The 16,931-nt window shown below is 38.3% G+C and overlaps 1 protein-coding gene across 1 annotated transcript; it reads left to right on the plus strand.

The window, feature by feature from the left end:
- The first annotated feature begins 5,596 nt into the window (after nt 1-5,596).
- Nucleotides 5,597-16,729, plus strand: LOC107587465 (secreted frizzled-related protein 1-like). Its single transcript, XM_016275253.1, has 3 exons — nt 5,597-6,341; nt 9,041-9,121; nt 15,882-16,729. Exons 1-3 carry the CDS (start codon nt 5,828-5,830, stop codon nt 16,205-16,207), a joined length of 921 nt encoding a protein of 306 aa, XP_016130739.1. The 5' UTR covers nt 5,597-5,827; the 3' UTR covers nt 16,208-16,729.
- The last annotated feature ends 202 nt before the right edge of the window (nt 16,730-16,931 follow it).

The raw sequence follows: 16,931 nt of genomic DNA on the forward strand, positions 1-16,931 counted from the left end.
AGCAACTCTCCTCGCAGGTTTAAATGATAGATTTGGCACACATTGTGAATTTGGAGTGTCCTAAAGTTTCAAATGACGCAATCAAGACAGTTTGATTGTATACAGGAAAAGGAAAATACAAGAAGGGGAAGAAAACAAACTGACAAATATGTTCATCTGTTTAGATAAAGCTGAGAAAAACTATATCCTAAAATTCTGGTCATTACAATACACTGTCCTGTCTGTCGCTGGTTGGGATTTAAGGAAAATAAAAGCCTTATTGATGAGTTTGGGAGGATGGAAATCCACCTTGAAATGACCCAAGGGTATAGCCCTAGGCATAAAGTAAGAATGATTGAATATGGAGTGGTAGTGAACAGCGGAGGGGGTAGATGCGAAACCAACTTAGACAAAGAGTCAATTTTTCCAGGGTCCAGACGACCCCCACATTTCCATTCAAGATAAATAAATAAATAGGAATGGAGAAAGAAACCAAATACGCCCCCTGAAAGACTCTAGGTTCGAGTGAGTGACAATTGAAAAGACAAATTGTTACATTGTCTTTGCTCATCGATGGCAGGAGGGTTGCTGCAAAAAGTCAATTATGGGGTGATGTGAACTGTGAGGTCAAAGGTCAAACTCTGTGTCTGACCCCAAATTTGAAGGGGGTCCTCAAACCGAGGAAGTATATAACTGACCTCTTGTCTATCTCTTCATACTTCGTCCTTTTCTCGGTTTCTCTCTCGCCTTCTCTTTGTTTGGGTTCTCCTTCGACCATTTTTTTAAAGTGCCCCTTCCCTCAAAAAGCCGACTAGCTTTCTCTGGCTATGTTGAGAAGTGCTGACGAGGCATTTGTCCTGTAGTCACTCACCCATGTTTGATTTAATTGCTTTTCCAGTGCCTTGAAATGCTCTCCCTGCAATAAGCTCTCAGGGGCAAGAGAAATACATGAAATCACTGCCAAACATTTTATATCCTAACAGTTTTAGGTTCCCGTGTAGCCTATAGATTTAGAGAGCATGATTAAGTGTAATCATTGGAACGGTCTTGACCAGACAAGTCCGATTAGAACCGCACTTAATGGCATCAAGTTGCCCATGGGCTGCCAAAACTCACATTATTTTGACAGTCAGTTGAGACGACAGGATGACCTACTGCGTGCCGGGGGAGGCAGCACTCCCATGAAGCTTGTGGGCTGGAAAACCCTCCCTTTTCCTGTCACATCCATCCTGTATCCTTAAGCAAGGAACTGAACGCTGCTTTCTCTGGGAACTTTGCCACCAGGCAGGTGACCTCCCTCTTCCTGGCCTCTACTTCAATCTTAGCAGCACCTTGGCCTATCATTAATCATATGTCCACACTGGTATACCATGCATGTTAGTCAGAAATCAGAAACAGATATGAATGAATCACTAATTTTCTTATATACATTTCAAATTTGATCCACACTTTAAATTCTCTATGGCTTTTGGTTTGTACATTTGGTTACTCAGCTAACAATTTTATGTTCTAAGAGTGTTTATATATATATTGCTTAAGGATACAGGCTGGATATATGTATATATATATATATATATATATATACAGTGTGCATCCATATTTTTAGGACCTCTTATAATGAAATCAACAAACTACATTGAGGATTTGATTATTTCAACATTTATTCTCTTTATCCAGTCCTATGCAAAGCATACTGGGAAATGGAAAATGCACTGCCCACGTTATCAAGACAATTTCATGCTTATTACAATTACTATACTTACTACAGCTTTATTATTATTATTAATATTATTTATTTATTTTTTATTATTATTATCATTAAACCTCAATTAATGCAGGAATTACCATTTAAATTACACACAATATTAAGTTGATGTACATTTTTTAACATAATCATGTCAGCAGAACAAAATAATATTTGCAACTTAAAAGGTTTACTTAAATCATTAAATTTGAATTCTAAACTTGCATTTATTTTAGTTTGGTAATAGGTCCCTTGAATTTCTGTTTAGAGTTGAACGTCTCATCTGTCCTTCGGATGAAATGTTAAACCGAGGTCTTGACTCTCTGTGGTCAGGATGTCTTTCGAAAAGAGTAGAGGTGTGACCTCGGCATCCTGGCCAAATTTGCCCATTGGCCTCTGATCATCATGGCCTCCTAACAATCCCCATATCTGCTGATTGGCTTCATCACTCTGTCTCCTCTCCACCAGTAAGCTGGTGTGTGGTGGGCGTTCTGGCGCACTATGGCTCTCGTCGCATCATCCAGATGGATGCTGCACACTGGTGGTGGATGAGGAGATACCCCCTGACAATGTAAAGCGCTTTGAGTGCCTAGAAAAGCGCTATATAAATGTAATGAATTATTATTATTATTATTATTAGAGTGTTTCACTCTGACTAAATAATTAGTGTCTTATGACTTTTAAATATATTTTAATTATTAATTTAATTCTCTTTAACCTATTAAATTGCTGTTTGTTCAAGTCATGGAGTTACTTAACTGACCTGTAGTAAAGAACTTTACAATAACGAAGCATGAATAATGTTTTTATGATAACGTTGGGTGAATGTTTATCAAGCCTGATAACACTGAAAGAGCATTCAAATAATGTTACTATAACTTGTTTGTAAGTTTGTTCCTTTTGTTAATTGGGATATAGATATACCAACATGAAAGTTCAAGTTATCTGTAAATGTTAGTCATTGGCTTTGCAACACATGCAGACAAGCACTCACAGGTTGGTGTAAAATGTAGAAATGCGTTATACAGTCTTGTGAATTCCCCAGGAGCTGTCAGGACAACATTATTTTAAATGAGGCCTTAGTCTTCAATTATATTAAAGTGGGATACGTTTTGAGTAAATGAAATGGCATGCGTATTTTCAGTTTAACTGAATATGGAAGCTACTTTGGAATTCATGCAACAGAGGTTTAATTAGTCCTGATGCGATTTTCTAAGTAACTTAATTAAGATTTCTTATTTTTCACTCATGGGTGTGGAACTCTACAAACGGAAGACAAAGACCTCCCATTATGCATCATCACATTCCTGCATTTAGCCATCTATTCTCCTTTAAATCAGGAAAGTTGCAGTGTTCAGGTGCTGCAGTTACTATAAGATTAGACCTTTCGTGTACCCGTATGCGCATTTTACTGATAATGATCTCTATTGTGGCTGAGGAAACCACTTTGCATAGGGTCCAATGGGCACTCAATACAACTACCACAGTTTTGCTTTGTTAGTTTAAATGTTATGTTAAGAGGCCTACTGTTGGGTCACTTTTCCACTCACAGCCATTCAATTAGCATTCATGCAGGCATCTCTCAGTGTGATATTAGCTTGATCAAGCCCTTTTCCCTCTATACCAGAGGCTATACAAACAGAAAAGGCATTCATTTATTCAGCTTAAGAGACTCCCTAAACTCCCAGAAAGGTGCTGGCTGAAAAATGCTTCAGTTGAAGGCTGTTGTGGGCTTCACGTTGTTCCTTCCGTTAAGCCAGCACTCCCTTTTCCTGACACTTTTGCTTTTTTAGCCCCATGTCTTTCAGATATGTTCACCTTCATGTAGACCATGTCTTGTTGTTTAGTTTAGCACAGATGAAGTGCAGTCTCAGCTGATATATGTTTAACCAAATTCATAGAAACATAGTCTTTCATGCTATAAGACATTATCTATAAGTGTGTTTTTGTGGAAATGCATGAAATTATGTCTAAAATCCTATGGTTGTTCTCTTCAGTAGGTTAACGGTACAGTAGGTATTTGATCAAATATATTAGATCATCAAACTTAGAAAATCAAGTGTCACCATTTGAAAAATAATTTGATTACAGTAGTTCTTATAATGATGCTGGCTACTGGTAAGTTATGACAAAACAGTTTGTTTTGTATAATATTTGTATCAGGCTTTTATGGCCCATCTAGTGTGATAGTGAGATTATGGAGTGTGAACATGTTTTATAACTTGGCATTTGACATTTAAAAAATGAATCTCTTAACCTAAATCAACAGGAGTGTAAGAAAGGGAATGGCTATTTCCTTCTCTCTCTCACTCTCTCTCTCGCTCTCCCTTTCTGTTTCCTCATCCCAACATGAAAGTTCAAGTTATCTGTAAATGTTAGTCATTGGCTTTGCAACACATGCAGACAAGCACTCACAGGTTGGTGTAAAATGTAGAAATGCGTTATACAGTCTTGTGAATTCCCCAGGAGCTGTCAGGACAACATTATTTTAAATGAGGCCTTAGTCTTCAATTATATTAAAGTGGGAATCAGTTTTATTCAGAAGCCCAAACTTAATATGTCTACTTACATAAAATGCATATAAATATCAGTTGTCACTCTATATCTCCCAGTAATATATCTTAGTAAGATGATTTAAATACTTAGTTTATGATCAATGCTCTGTAGTTTTAATTGTTTAATAGTTCAGAACATATTGCATTGCAATAAAGTGACTAAATTGCTTTAGTCCAGTAGCCTAAATGTTGAAATATTCTTACTCTTGATAATCCTGAATAATCGTGAAATGTTAGCTACTGAACAATACAAGTTATTTTTGCATTTACTTTATAAAAAATATGAAAGATTTCACATCAAAAACACACCTGCCACAACCTTAAGGTGTACATTTTTAGAAGAAAAAAGTATGAAGAGAGGTATGTAGAGGCTTATCAAATATGATACAGTAGTCTATGCTTTATAGGATTAAAACGGTGTTATGTATAAAATTGTATGTATGTAAAAAAAAAATTTTAAACGTTGCCAGGACTGTCACCCTCTTTGTGACGATTTAATCATCTTTTAAAATTAAACTGAGAACGGAAAGATAACCTTGACTGAATGTGTTTAATAATGTACACACTGGCTGTCCTGATTCATTTTCTTAATTCTTAATTTTCTACACAGAGGAACACAAAAGTTGAGAAAACATTTTGCGCTATTCTGCATTGTCACATTTTTCTACAATCCGTATTGCTTTAAACTGTCTTGACAACGGGAGTTGCTGGTAATGAGTTCTGAGCTATCTTCAGACTTCATTATCTCACCAATGTGATTAGCAAAACAACTGCACAGAGGAGTTAACATGCGTCGGGCGACTTCACACCTCACGTTTTAACTTAATTTGGCTCGTTGAAATACAAATGAGACCCTGCACGATACAGAGCAAATAATGTCTTATGAAATATACACCTTTAAACGCTCGCTATGTGAACAGAAATGACATATATGCCGGTTTATCAAGAAAATCAGTAGGCTAGCCTATTACAGCTAACATGTTATTCCGCACATATTGAGGAAACCGCATGGAGTTAAAAATGCACGGCAAACCAGAGTTCCGTGGTAATACAGTTTTCCTCAGGTAGGCTACTCTTGTCGGCTTTTCAGAATATTGTAAATGTCATTATCACAAGCCTTCAGCGAGTAACTCCTCATACATTTCAATGCCTCGAATAATGTTATCGAAATGAAGTTATTAAAGACCTGTTTCCACAAAAGGAGAGTGGGAGAAACGCACGCGGGCGGGGATATTGGCTCATTCATTGGGCCATTGAATACTTTGATTGACACATGAGAAGCAAAAGGTGCAGAAAGTTTCCTATTGGTCGCCGAGGCGGTCTCAGTCTCCCCTGGTCTCGAGCGCAGCGCATTTCAAGCAACTCAGCTGTGTGAGTCAGCAACAAGCTATACGGGGCTTCAGAGCTGGAGTTTCTACAGCTTCAATACTTTCACTTCAGAGGTATTTGGCTCTCCCTCCTTATTTTGTCGACAAAGAGGACTTAATTTCACTCAAGGCTCACCGCTTTGGGGGCTGCATTGACTGGGGATCCTGACCTGGTGTTCACAATGAAGTCCTTCGCATCTTTGTTCCTTTGGAGGATCATCATTTTAATAATGCCAATGGTCTCACTGGGCCAAGCATCTGAGTATGTGTATGATACCTGGAAGGCAGAGTTTTACAATGACGGCCGTATCTATGACAAGCCTCCGCAGTGTGTAGACATCCCAGATGACCTGAAGCTCTGTCACGGTGTGGGCTACAACCAGATGCTGCTGCCCAACGTACTGGAGCACGAGACTATGGCTGAGGTCAAGCAGCAGGCTGGGAGCTGGGTGCCCCTGGTGCACAAGAACTGCCACCCGGGCACTCAGGTGTTCCTGTGCTCCCTTTTTGCCCCCGTGTGTCTGGAGAGGCCCATTTACCCATGCCGCTGGCTCTGTGAAAATGTGCGTGATGGCTGCACACCCATCATGGAAGCATTTGGGTTTCCCTGGCCTGAGATGCTCACCTGCGAGAAGTTTCCGCAAGATGATGTGTGCATCAGTGCGCCCAATGCCACAGAGGCCTCCAAGCCCACTGGTAAGTCCAAATGGCTTAACATGAAAAGTTTAAGTTTGGCCTTATTCATTTTTTATCAGGTGTGATTTCACTAAAACATGAAGATATATATGTGTGGCTAATCAAAAATATGTCAAATGAATATACCTAGATGCAAATTTTGACTTGCAAAGAAAATTTGGGTGAAAAAAGTTGTAATTGTTTTGCCAATACTGATTTATTTTCTATCTGTATATTTCAGTGATGGCACTTTTTATCCTGATAAACATGTAAGGTTATACTGACTGTTTCAATGTATACTGTATACATTTAGTATTATTTTACCTATGTTACAGCCTTTCACCTTTTGCTGTGTGTGAGAAGTAACACTTTAACTTTTTAAAGGCAGTTGCAATGTTATTTCAGGGACCGGTGTCCATTTGGGGGTTTTCATATAGACTTATCACACCTTTTGTTGCCTCTCAGGCTCTTAAATACCTCATGGTTTTATCTGATTTGACAAGTGATTCAGTTTTGGGAACATTTCTATAGGTAACGCGTTCCTTACAATAACATCTGTAGAGGACGCAGGGGATGTGGCTTCTAGGTAAAGCATGAGAGATGAAAAGCTGAGTTTTTGCTTGTTTAACAGCTGGTAGCAATTGATTTCAGGGTGTTAGTTGAGTTCCAGGACAACGCTGGGATGTGTGCCAACAACAGACTATTACATATCTATTTATTTGGTGTTATTTCACAACTGTGGCACCTAATTTTTGGAATAGATCATTTTCTTTAGTGCAGTTTCTCTTTGTAAAAATGACTTATTACTGTATTTATGAGTTATTTCTGTAAATGTAATGTTATTTCAATACGACACCAGCAAAAACTTTGCCAGGCTTCCCTGCTGTGCCTGTTAACACATTTTTTTCATAAGGTAATGCAGGAGGATAGTACTTTAGCTCAGACAAAGGGAGAGATTTGAACAGCTGCTTTCATTTACTGGTGGCACCAAAGCAGAAAATTAACATTTTCGATGGTTAGAAAATAAATAAATACATTTCCACACTCTTAGAGACTCCCATTAAAAACCTCCCCTGTAATTTAAAGCAAATTAGGTAGGTTAGTAGGCAGGTTAGAGTATATCATCTTGTAGTCATGTGGACTATTTTACCAGGTAAGTCAGGGCATCTGGCACCAGCTCCCTATGGAAACACTCAAGCCCTATAGTTGTATGTCCCAGACAAGGGAAAGTACAACTAGCTTATGTAGATGGCTCATAAATTACAAGGGAATTTCCATTTCAAAAGTTACAATGGTGTTTTAGAATGAACAGACTGTGTGCCAGAACGATGTAACACACTGAAAGAAGATACTTTTGTGACTTCAGCCATCTGCCCTAGCCTGCTGTTAGTGACGCACAGTCCTGAGTGAGAGCTCACTAGCATGATGGCTTGGAAGTTGGAATACCAGAGAGAGAAGTTAAATTAATAAGCACCCCATAGAGATCCTGTCAGCTGTTATCACATGCTATCAGCATCATGGTCGAATGAACCCAAAGCCACAGATACATTAGACCCTCCCTCACATATCGACCCACTGTAAGCTTCAAGCAGTGTCGGGTTAAAGAGAAGAAAGGTATTTCCTCTTTTCCTACTCTCTACAAGGGGTTAAGCCCTAACCATTTGTCCGCTGTTTTTTGTGATTCCATGGCAATAATGCCTGGGGAGAAAGTAACACTCACCAGGAGCCACTGAATTTTTCGAACTCCGTTTTATCTTCCGCGGGGCAGTTTAAGTTTACTGCTGCTGATGCCATCAGCCTAAAATGCTTTAAAATAATAGTTTGACCCACTGGTAGCTTGCAAGTGGGTGATCATTTAAATTACGCAGAAAAGTTGTGACATAAAAATGTTTATCTTTGGAATTCCTTGCCAGCAGCTGTCTTTACAAGCTCTTTTCACCTGAGTGCAATTTCCACAGTGATCTGTTAAATAGATGCAAATGAAAAAACAATTAGTCACCAAAAATGAAATCAAAGTCTTGTCAAATAGCGTAAATAAAGACAGACAGGGAGTCTGATCCTGTTGAAATGCAGATTATAATGATCAAGGCTTAATTTATCTGTTTCCATGACTATAGGGAGATATCTGGAGAAGAATAGTTGTCCTAATTACAGTCAGCCCATTATTGGGGTGTTGTCCTGTGCCTCCTTTTTCTAACCTGCATAACTTGTAACAATAGATTATATACAAATGTAAATAGCACAGATCATATTGGTTTACTTTAAATTACCATGTGACAGCCAGGCAAAGAACGAAACAAGCAAACATTTTTATGTCTATCTAAAAAGGTTTGATTCGAATCTTTTAGTGCTATGAGAAGAGCAGCGCAAAAAAAAAAAAGTATACTAACAATTCAAAGCACAGGATGTATTGCAGGCCCTTTCAAAAAAGAGAAGAAAGCCAGGAGAAATTCCCATAGTTTACCTGACGAGTAGATAATTAGAGGAAGTTGAACAAGTTTGAATTCTCCTCCTTTTGAAAGAAAACTTCACTGTGATTGGATCCCCACTGTTAAAAGCCAAATGCAGACTTTCCAAAGAGTCGCACACAACAACAATTTGGGACTAAATATACCAAAGTACACAAAGAAAAAAAAAACATTTGGTCACAATTACTCTGGATTTTGATACCAATGGTGAATTTCTCTGACATTTCACTGACAGCATTTCCTCTGTTTTAGGATACTCCCCAGTTTGTCCTCCTTGTGACAATGAAATGAAAACGGATGTGATTCTGGAGCACATGTGCGCCAGTGAATTTGGTAAGAACATAATATCACACATGCCTACACACAGAAAAAACACACATCCATGCTGTTTTGCGCTCACACACTGAACATGTCAGGACTGCAGCCCATCTTCCTCTCTCATCTTCTGTATTCTGGAAATGGAGTAGGCATACAAGAGAGCCAAGACTGATATATATTCGTTTGAAAGAACAGCCAAAACCCCACAGTCTTGAACCAAAAGTATTCACCTATTCCTTCAGCTTCCCCAGCAGCCTCATACAGATGCCTGTAGTTTAATGTTCCTGCTCATCTTAAATTTGGTTCTCATGGTCTTGTGTTATAATAATGAGGGAAAACTTTATTCTTTTAGGAGCGGAAACCATAGCAATTCATTTTTTTATAATGACTTGCTGCTTACTGTTATATTAAATATTTCAGTTTAGTTTAGTTTAGTTTAAAGATGAGGACCACCTTTCATCAGTGTTAAGTCATCACGTTGAGTCATAGCTTTCTTTAGCCATAAATGTCGAGTGCCAGAATGATATTTTATTTCATGGCCATTAACACTGCTTTTGGGACAGATTCAAGCACTTTTAGAATCACTGGATCACAATTTTGTTATTTTGCACATATTTAACTGTCTTGACTGCCAAATCCACTTTTAATGGAACAATGCAATGGTTTTAAACATTAAAACAGCAGCAGCTGCATGGTTTGGATTACCCTTTGAGAGGCCATGACTGTTTAACTAATGAATTGCGGTAATTCACAGAGGCTGTACAGTCTTTAGTTGGCTGTTACTAACAGCTCTAAATTGGGATGTTTGCTCTCCTGTCCTCCATGTGACGACAGCCCAGGGGTTGACCTCTGGGCAGAGACTGTCAAGAGTTTACTCTTTGGCCACTGGAGTTAATTGGATATATATATTATAAGGACAGTACGATTTAAAAATATATATATATAATTTAATACTTTTATTCAACAAGGATGCATTTGTAAATAAATTAATCATACGCAATATTTTTATTTAAAATGTAAATGCTGTTCTTTTAAATTAAACTTAAATAAATTACATTTTAAAATATATTAAAATGGAAAATGGTTATTTAAAATTGTTATAATATTTCACAATATTACTGTTGTTACTGATCAAATAAATGCTTGCCTTAGTGAGCATAAGAGACTTCTTTTAAAAACATTAAAAATATCTTACCAACACAACTTTAGAATGATATATTGATTGAATGACATTGGTACATTAGTGGCCTTTTTTCCATACTGTTACAAAAGATGTGTTTAATTTCTTGTTATTAGAATTTCAGTATTACTGAACATTTATTTTTGAGGATGGTTAACAACAATGACTGTTAAATGAGCCTATAACTGCAGCCATTAAGGCCAATCACAGCAGGAGTTACCTCAACAAAAGGAGAGCAGTGCGAGAGTGACTTCCTGCTTTCCTCTGAAGAGGAAAACAAAAGCTGGTTTTGGTTAGCCTCTGACAAAACCATAAAGTTTCATTCAGTGTTTGAAATGGGTAAGCTATCTCTGGAAAGCTGCCGTCTGTCTCTGGTCAGCTTTATGTAAACCGACCCCACTGACACTCTCTCTCTGTGACCTCAGTACTACATTTGTTATCCAGGATACTGCCAAAGACAGACAGTGAGGGAAGGCAGGGTTCACGCTGTGAAATCTTGCTTTAATTGAGGAAGTAAATGTATGGGTTAGTCTCTCCATCAAGCTTCTATACATTCTATACATATTCTATACAACAGCTCTGGATACTCAGAAAATCCTAAAGATTTGTGAATACCAGATATTTGAAGAATATGGGAACAGAAGACAAAGTATAGATACATTTTATTGCCATTCTATCTCGTCTTTCCGACAAAACAGTACTGCATTAGCACACTTTAGTTGGCTGTCAATCCTGTGGTCAGTGATGCATGCTCAGCTTTCCTGTAGTAAAACTGTATGGTGTAGCACCATTTTAACTGGAGCTCATCCCAGGCCACATGTGCCATGTTTGTGAATTGTTTCAGCCCAAACTCTCCCTACTGAGTTTATGGCATCATTACTTCTGGACATGTCTCCAGAATGACAGAGGAAGCCAGGTCAAAGATCAGGGACGAAGGCTAAAAGGTTTTTTAAAGCAATGGTTATCACAGATGATGTGAATACTTTCACAGTTTTTTTATCAAAATGATTCATTTCATTTTGGAAAGAACCCTGATTGTGACCACACGATTTCTGAGATATGCTCTCTTTGTTTATATCTTATTTATCAAATATTTACCAAAGCTTTCAAGCATGAATTACTTATTTGGACCATCTGAGATTGAAACATTATCTGCTCGGGTTTGTGTTTAGAATCTGATCTACCAACTGTGCTTGGAAATGGTGGCTGCTTCGTGTTTTTGTAGTATGTTGTATGAATGCAGCAATTATGTGCGGTCATTGCGCACAATATTTGCTTACTATCCTCACATCTGTGTAGACTTTTCAGAGTGGTATGCTAGTCAACACTGATATTGACTTGTCACTTTGAGGGACATTAGAAAGGCATCTCCAATGGCTTGATTTATATGGCGCTTTATTTTGGCTTGACCTTTTCGAGACACTGGATTACAGAGAACAAGAGAAACCAAACCTATTATAGCTTTCCCATTGTTATTGTTCGGAAAGTGTGGTGTTACACATATTAGCTGTAAAGCCACATCTGAAGGTATTCAACTGTACCCATGTCCCTGCATTTGTAAGGATTACATTCACAAACACAAGGTGCAAAAGGAGTTCACAGTGGAGTTAAAGCGGGATTTGAACTAAGATAAAGTGGATGTGGGAGGTAGGCAAGACTCTTTCTAGCCTGACTTGATAATTCTTTAACCTTCAGACCATTTTTTTATTTCATCAAACACTAAGCTCCTTTATAGACTTCAGATCAAGCTGTAATCCCTTCCATGTGCACTAATAATACTGGGAAGACAGGCTTATTTCTGCAAGAGTCATTAGAAGTGAGGAGGTGTGAGATATGAGGTTATGGCTTGCGGACTAAAACACATTTCATCATGTAACTCTTTGAATTACAGTATAACTGTAATATAAGTATAACTATAGCTGCTCTCATGACTTAAAAGGGGTCCTCATGGGGAACTTTAACTTTCCTTGGCAATGATCAAGCATTATATTTTCATGCTCCAGGCTGTAGAGGATATTTGTAAGTCAAGGTTCAAGAGGATATGATGAAGATTTAGTTTCACTGTGGTCTGCTCACTGACAGCCAATGGAGACTAATCAGGTTGTTAAAGCATAATTAGCAGTAAATCTCAATACCGATGTCTGCTCATTTCCACGGGTCTTCAGGATCGGCCTGCTAATTGGACCAAATTCTTCTGAAGTTCACTGGTGGGTCACTGATGTTAGACCGTTGAAGTTGCTAAGATGTTACGTTCTTCGTATAACAGCCATTGAAGTAACAGCCATTGAAGTTATATTATGGCAGGACCACCGTGGAGTTGACTCGTGTGAAGGTTAAGGAAATTAAAAGATTAACAGGTTAAAGAGAGTTTACTGATAGATCAGACAGATTAAAGGGGTCATATGATGTTGCTAAAAATAACTTTATTTTGTGTATTTGGTGTAATGAAATGTGTTTATGTGGTTTAAGGTAAAAAAAACAAACATTATTTTTCACCTACTGTACATTATTGTTTCTCCTCTATGCCCCGCCTTTCTGAAACGCGTCAATTTTTACAAAGCTCATCGGTCTGAAAAGCGAAGTGTGCTGTGATTGGCCAGCTATCCAGTGCATTGTGTTTGGCAGAATACCTCAAGTATGTGATGGAAATGTTATGCCTCTTACCATACTGTGATGCCCTATCAGGCCGGAGCGACGATTCAAAAACAAACATGAAAACCCATTATAAATAAGGCATTTGTTGCATTCAGTGGGGACATAATTATGGATTATAATGACTTGTACTGTCTTTTTACGCGTTGCATCGCGCCGCGTAAACATAGAACCATATCTGCATTTGTGATCGGAGAAATGACAAACAACAAGCCGTAATCTACACTGCCCAAAACTCGCGTTTGAATCGTCAGTGGCAAATTCTTTAAATACAAAAAACGGACTTACAGTGTGTGAGTCAGAAACACCGGCATTGTAGTCTACTCTACCAGGATCAGGAAACAGTCCTCCATAAAATGTGCTGCACACATCTGAATATTTGGTTTGAAGTGTTCTGGAACAGTGTTGTAAATACAACTTAACCACTGATTTCTAGTCGTGTCCTCTTTTGGAAGGCCAAACAAAGTAGTTTCGCTTTCACGACGAGAAACAGTGTCGCACACGGCGGGCTAGAGTGAGCAGAGGCCGGGGGCTAGAGTGAGGAATGGGCGGCGGGCTGAGTGAGCAGAGGCCGGGGGCTAGAGTGAGGAACGGCCAGCGGCTAGAGTGAGGAACGGGCGGAGGGCTAGAGTGAGCGGAGGCCGGTGGGCTTGAGAACGGCGCGGCTGGCAAATTCGACGAAGGAGCATCCGGCGGGCTTGCGGCAACCACATGTGATGACCCCGGGCTGGACTCCGCTTCGTCCACGGTGAAAGCCGATCCGGCGATCCATAGCTCGAAGTTAATGTATTTCCTCAGCGACCAGCACGGATCAGCTCCAGGCATAACAAAGCCATATCGTCCTCTTTTGGAAGGCCAAACAAAGTAGTTTCGCTTTCACAACGAAACATACAGCGCCTTCTCGACATGGCGGCAGCAACAATACTGCAGCGAGAATAAAAGTTACGCCTTCTTTCTTTGCGTGAACATTTGGGCGGCGTTATGCAAATCTTCCCACATTGTGACGTAGATATGTGGGGGCGTGTTAGAACGAGCCGTTTTAGGTAGGCGTGGCTGACTCTTAACTTTTATAAAGAATATCTCTTTGAATTTGAGACTTTAGTCTTTGCAACTTTACAGATCTTCTTTATGCACCAAGAGCTTGTAACACTCCAAAGAGAAAGGAAAAATTTTAATCTCATCATATGACCCCTTTAAGACAAATCTAAGAATGTGGAGTTAGATTAAAACAGGAGTTAAGTGGTCAAAAGAGTGGTCATGACAGAATTTACCCATGTAAAAGTCAAGAGTCTGTCTTATACTGATGGATAAGGTACATCATTTTATGAAATCTTTGCAGAGGTTTTTACCAACCGTTTTCTGTCACTTATCAGTACCATATCAGTTATTAGACTTTTTTTTATTTAATTGTATAGGTTGATATTATAATTTTTTTTTAAATTTATTGTATCAGTCACTATTAGATATTTAAATGTTCATGCTCATTTCCCCTATTTTTACATCTACATTACCTTTATAGGCAAATAATGCTCACTTAAAATGAATCTTTAAAAAACACTAATTTACATTTGTCGATGAATTAATCTTTAGCAAATCTCAAAATGAATATCTGTTTTCATATTGCACTTTGTTGTGATGCCTAAATTCACTTCTAGCATTTAAAAAGATTGATTTGATTTAGTCTTTTGTTTTTATTTTTAATTGATTTGTATTTACATTATATTTATACATTATATAAATTACACACAGAATAGTGTGCTGTATTGTTGGTTACTGTGTTATTTCTGTTTCAAAAGCCAGCAATAAATAACACTTTAATATCTCAAGAGTGTTCATGTGATATTATGTTGGGAAATGAATAAATGCATAATAATCGTAATAATCGAATCGTAAAACCGTGATTATTCCTCAGACAATAATCGTACCAACAAAATCTATAATCGTTGCATCCCTATACAGAACGAGACCTGTCTCCACACAGTAAACAAAAACCTATAAAATATATCAGACATTTTTTGTTAATGAGACATAACTTAAAAATAATTATCAGAATTATTGTTATCAGTGCATCCTTGGTTACTTTTGGTGCTTGATGAATGTTTTTTTGATGATGATTTTTTTTTCTCCAGTGGAGTAATAGTTAAATGAGGAACATTTCACCTACAGCCAAGAAAAATTCTGACCTTTGACTAATTGCCCCAAGCTTATAAGAGAGGTATTCAAAGGAACAAAACCTAGTATCTAGTTACGTCTAGAGGGGCAGAGAGCAGTCAATTTGGGACATTCTTGCCCCCTGGGAAAAGAATACGGCTATGAGAGTGGTTTTGGTTTGCAAGGATATTGATGTTTTTTCTTGAACTTGACGGAATTCATGACAGAGAGACCAGTATCATTATGGCTTTGCCCTGAGACCATTGGCAGAGAAGACAGGACTGATATTGATTACACATTCTCATTTGTATTTTTTCTCCTCCATTCCTTCATCTCTGTTTATGCCCCCTGGATTACTTAGCAGTCTAATCTCTCTTTTATGGCCTTGGACGTTTGGGCACTGCCAGTGATACCCCTTGCAACCCAAACCCTTCTTGGCCTCTCTGAACCCAGCACGTGGCCTGAGAGATTAGATGACTTTGTGTAGATGAGAGAGCGCTGCACTGTCCAGGGATACGATGCAAGATTGAACAAAGCTTTGCAATATCATAGACCACAACAGATGCAGTAGGTGGGAGCAGTGTTTAAAAACAGTGTGGGGGCTCAAAATCTACATGTCATTATGGAAATAAACATAAGGGCCTACTTTGAAGAAATACCGAAAACTATTATTTACTGGCAAGATGATGTAATCTTCAGTCTCCTCTCCACCCACTGGAGAAAATTCAGAAAGCTGATCGCAATTCTCTATCCATATTCTCAACCTTATCCATATCTCTGTTTTTTTTTCAGCCATAAAGACCAAGATCAAAGAGGTCAAACGGGAGAACACGGATCGCAAGGTGATCCTGCAGAAGAGGAAAAAAATCCTAAAGCCGGGCACTTTGAAGAAGAAGGACCTGAAGAAACTCACTCTGTACCTGAAGAACGGCGCCGACTGCCCCTGCACGCAGCTAGAAAATCTCGGAAACACATACCTTATCATGGGACGCAAGGTGGACAAACAGTACATTCTCACCGGCATTCACAAGTGGGACAAATCCAGCAAGGAGTTAAAAAAGACCATGAAAAAACTCAAAAGCCACAAGTGCCCTGCTTTTGAGAATGTCTTCAAATAAACATTCTCAGAGCTCCCACTTACTTTATGAACTTGCACATCCAGGCAACCCAAAATATTGTTTTATTTGTGTTATTCATGTACTATATATATATTTCTCATGTATAGGTCAAACACTTGAGGTGTTTTTTCTTGGATCTGTGCTGTTTAAGACTGAAAAGATAATGAATGATACAGTAGACAAACTCTCCACCACAACCAACGGATCACTTTTGTATATATCCAAACTGGTGATAATATGTTGTAAAATTATCATAATTCACCTACAATTGATTGTTGACTTTTCTTTTAAATTTTTCTAAGAAAAATACTACAACAGATTTCCATTTCAACGCATAATTCTCTGCCAAACATTTTTGCACACGCTGTGAAAGTACCATATAAGCCATTTCTTTAGGCATATAGACCAATTTGGAGTAGACGCCACAGTTATGTCACTTGCAGCTGCACGAACATTGTTGTGGCAGAAAAACACTGGTAACAAGTGGAGGGAAATGGGTAAAATCCATGGAATAAGACAAAAAAAATGTATTGTTGTGGCTTTGGATGTCAGAATCGACTTGCAAATCATTTTTATAGAATACTGTCGTCAAAGATGCCATTTGAAGTTAAACGCAGACGTTTAAACAGACAGACTATACTATATGAAACCTGCTATGATTACCCTACTTTTAAAGCATAAATTTGATTTAAACAGTAGGTCTACATAATATTCACATATGCAG

This window comes from Sinocyclocheilus grahami, unplaced genomic scaffold (genome assembly GCF_001515645.1).
Source record: "Sinocyclocheilus grahami isolate Dianchi unplaced genomic scaffold, SAMN03320097.WGS_v1.1 scaffold92.1, whole genome shotgun sequence".
In the NCBI taxonomy this organism is placed as follows: Eukaryota; Metazoa; Chordata; class Actinopteri; order Cypriniformes; family Cyprinidae; genus Sinocyclocheilus; species Sinocyclocheilus grahami.

Excerpts from the sequence above, each read along its gene's own strand:
- LOC107587465 (XM_016275253.1), top strand. The coding sequence starts at position 5,828 with ATGAAGTCCTTCGCATCTTTGTTCCTTTGGAGGATCATCATTTTAATA. Across the intron at positions 6,342-9,040 it reads AGAGGCCTCCAAGCCCACTG|GATACTCCCCAGTTTGTCCT; the intron begins GTAAGTCCAAAT and ends CCTCTGTTTTAG. Across the intron at positions 9,122-15,881 it reads CATGTGCGCCAGTGAATTTG|CCATAAAGACCAAGATCAAA; the intron begins GTAAGAACATAA and ends TTTTTTTTTCAG.